General features: G+C 38.3%; 1 protein-coding gene across 2 annotated transcripts in view; it reads right to left on the reverse strand.

The window, feature by feature from the left end:
* NSD1 (nuclear receptor binding SET domain protein 1) overlaps nucleotides 1-3,422 on the reverse strand; it is a 186,947-nt gene that overhangs the window by 63,585 nt on the left and 119,940 nt on the right. For both annotated transcript variants that reach the window (XM_011989976.1, XM_011989977.1), the window contains one exon: nucleotides 1,406-1,530. In XM_011989976.1, coding sequence (XP_011845366.1) covers nucleotides 1,406-1,530 — 125 coding nt within the window. The remainder of the gene's footprint in view (nucleotides 1-1,405; nucleotides 1,531-3,422) is intronic.

Consider the following 3,422-nt stretch of genomic DNA (forward strand, 5'->3'; position numbering starts at 1 on the left):
GTGCCCGCCACCTCGCCCGGCTAGTTTTTTGTATTTTTTTAGTAGAGACGGAGTTTCACCATGTTAGCCAGGATGGTCTCGATCTCCTGACCAAGTGATCTGCCCGTCTCGGCCTCCCAAAGTGCTGGGATTACAGGCTTGAGCCACCGCGCCCGGCCGCTGTCTCAATTTTAAAAAAGAAAGAACAAACTGTCAGGGAATGGCTGATGGGAATAAAACATTCCTTTTTTTTAACCCTCTAGTATGCAATTCTATATTACACATCATCATCTCTGATATAGTCTAGCTAAAAATGTTCAACTTCAATCTATCAAACTGATAGGTTCTATCTTCCCCTTTACAGAGAACAGGAGATAGAGAAAACAATCTAACTGACACCTATGAGGAAGCAATTACACAAATACAGAAAGTAGATAACTTTACAAGTCACTCTCTTATAGACATGATCATGATCGTGAAAAAAGGGATTATTCTGAATTCAAAGTGATTTGAGAACCATAACAACCAGTTACAATGAGCAGTCCTAGACTGAGTCCTGGTATGAATAATCCAAAGGTAAAGGTTAGGGGATAACTGGTGAAATTTGAAAGACAGTTGATGTCAGATAAACAGATCTTATATAAGATGTAAATATGTTAAACTGATTATAAAGGAAAATGCTCTTTTTTTTTTTTTTGAGACGGAGTCTCGCTCTATCACCCAGGCTGGGGTGCAGTGGCCTGATCTCGGCTCACTGCAAGCTCCACCTCCCGGGTTCACGCCATTCTCCTGCCTCAGGCTTCCGAGCAGCTTGGGACCACAGGCGCCTGCCACCATGCCCAGCTAACTTTTTGTATTTTTTTTAGTAGAGACGGGGTTTCACCATATTAGCCAGTATGGTCTCGATCTCCTAACCTTGTGATCTGCCGACCTCAGCCTCCCAAAGTGCTGGGATTATACGCGTGAGCCACCGCGCCTGGTAAATGCTCCATTTTTAAACTACATATTAAACTATGTAGGGGTAGAATGTCAAAATGTCTCTTAAATACTGCATTTTTTAAAAACTGAATTAAAAAATAAGACAAATAAGATATATTTACTTTTGAAATTAGGGTCAGACTATATATATTTCACTTTATATCCTATATATTTACTTAAGATTAAATCATAACAATATTCCTAAGTCATTAAATACTCTTTAAAGGCAAAGAGGGAAAAATATATACATAAAGAAATATAATATGTAGACTCATTTATATATTTCCTGAATAACCACTAAATCCTAAGTACTGTGCTAGAAGCTAAGAATAAAAAACAAGATCCCAGTTAAACAAATTATTGTTTCATGAAGGTAAAGTATGACACTGAAGATAAAATTGCAGTTTCCTAAGGACCAGTGAAAGTTTGCCGAAATTTTGCAACATACCTTGTGCACCTGCTCCTGTACCTTCTTTTGTTTTTTCTTAGGAGCAAATATCTGATCATATTCTTCTGTATATTCCAAAAGCCACTTGCTTGGCTTCCTAAGGCGTTTCTTCTCTGACCGCACAGCTAAAAGATGATAAACACATTCAATATTAATCAAAAAGCTTCAGGAAAACCCACTGTTTTTATGAGACCATCTGATACTCCCAAAAGTAACCAGACGGGAAACCACACAGTAAAATAGACTATGGCTTAAGATGCAAAAGGCACAAAATGGCTTATGTTTTCTCATATGCAAAAGGAGCTAGCGGAGACAAAAGGGCTTGTGTTACCTTATATATGTATATTACAGAATATATGTGGCCCATCCAATATTGAGGAAAAGGTTAAATTTAAAGCCAGGTCTTATGGTCACTGACACCTGTACATATAAAGCCAATATATACCAAAAAAAAAAAAAAAAAAAAAAAAGAAAGAAATAGCATCTAGAACAGGTTAACGGGTAAAATACATCTTGAGTTACAGGTTAAGTATGCTTTATCTGAAATGCTTGGGATCTGAAGTGATTCAGAATTTTTCTTATTTTGGAATATTTGCATATATATAGTAAGTTATCTTGGGGATGGGACCCAAGTTGAAACACCAAATTCATTTATGTATTATATACATCTTTTATACACACAGCCTGAAGGTAGTTTTACAAAATATTTATTTTCTGCATTATACAAAGTTTGTGTACAGTGAACCATAAGAAAGCAAAAGTGTCATTATCTCAGCCACCCATGTGGAATATCTGTGGTTGTTTGGCATTACCATTATTACTGCCTCTGAATTTATATGCTACTGACAGGCAAACATTTTCTTACACTTATTCACACATAAGTACTTAACAGTAAAAATATGACATGCCATTAATACAGTGAGAAAGTAATGTGTTCAGGGTAGCTAAGCAGCACAGGAGCATCACTAGAATACTTGTATCAGCTCATAAAAAACAGTAATTACAACGTCAGGCTTTGTGTCTCCATCTATGATGCTGTGTTTTGATTAAAAGGTTACTGTATATTGTTTTATTTTATAAGGTAAGAAGAAACATCAGCAGCAGCAGTTGAGAAGCCAGGAAGTCCTCTAGGAATAAAGAGGCATTCTGTGGGATGGCTTTTTAAAATGTTTCCTCTAAAGTCATCTGTCTCATTGACAAGTATTGTCTAGAAAGATCTCATTTTATTCATTTATTTACTTTTTGAGACGGGGTCTCGCTCTGTCACCCAGGCAGGGGTGCAGTGGCGTGATCTCAGCTCACTACAACCTTCACCTCCCAGGATCAAGCAACTCTCCTGCCTCAGCCTCCTGAGTAGTTAGGATTACAGGCGCCTGCCACCACATCCGGCTAATTTTGTATTTTTAGTAGAGACAGTGTTTCACCATGTTGGCCAGGCTGTTCTCGAACTCCTGACCTCAAGTGATCTGCCCGCCTTGGACTCCCAAAGTACTGGGATTACAGGCGCGAGACACTGCACCCGGCCCAAGGCTGTCATTTTATAAACTGACATGATTTTTTTTTCTGTTATGAACGAACACTGCTCTGGTCCTTCAATCAGCCCATCACATACATTAACCGTGTCATCTATAGGTACTTTTTCTGCAGTGTTAATGTCATCTTCATTATCACAATCACCCTGATTCAGATCTATCACCATGGTTGAACAAAGAAACTGGAGCCTCTCTGTCAATATTAAAAGTTTTCTTGTTATCCACTTCTTCCAGCTTACTGACAAACTGAAGGTATACTTTTTACATATGTAAGCATGTTACATATCTTTCTCACTTTACTGAAGAAGGTCATCAAAATCACCACCTTGTTCATTATCATCAGTGAACACAGTTGAAGGTCAGAAGTTGTGCCAGGCATGCACAGCTGTACTTTTAGTCACTGTGTTCCAGGCACTGACAACAGCATATATGGCATCCTTCACTCCTTTTGAAACCCTTTCACACGCATACATCTATTCACAGCT

The sequence above is a fragment of the Mandrillus leucophaeus genome, unplaced genomic scaffold, assembly GCF_000951045.1.
Source record: "Mandrillus leucophaeus isolate KB7577 unplaced genomic scaffold, Mleu.le_1.0 Scaffold366, whole genome shotgun sequence".
NCBI classification, from domain to species: domain Eukaryota; kingdom Metazoa; phylum Chordata; class Mammalia; order Primates; family Cercopithecidae; genus Mandrillus; species Mandrillus leucophaeus.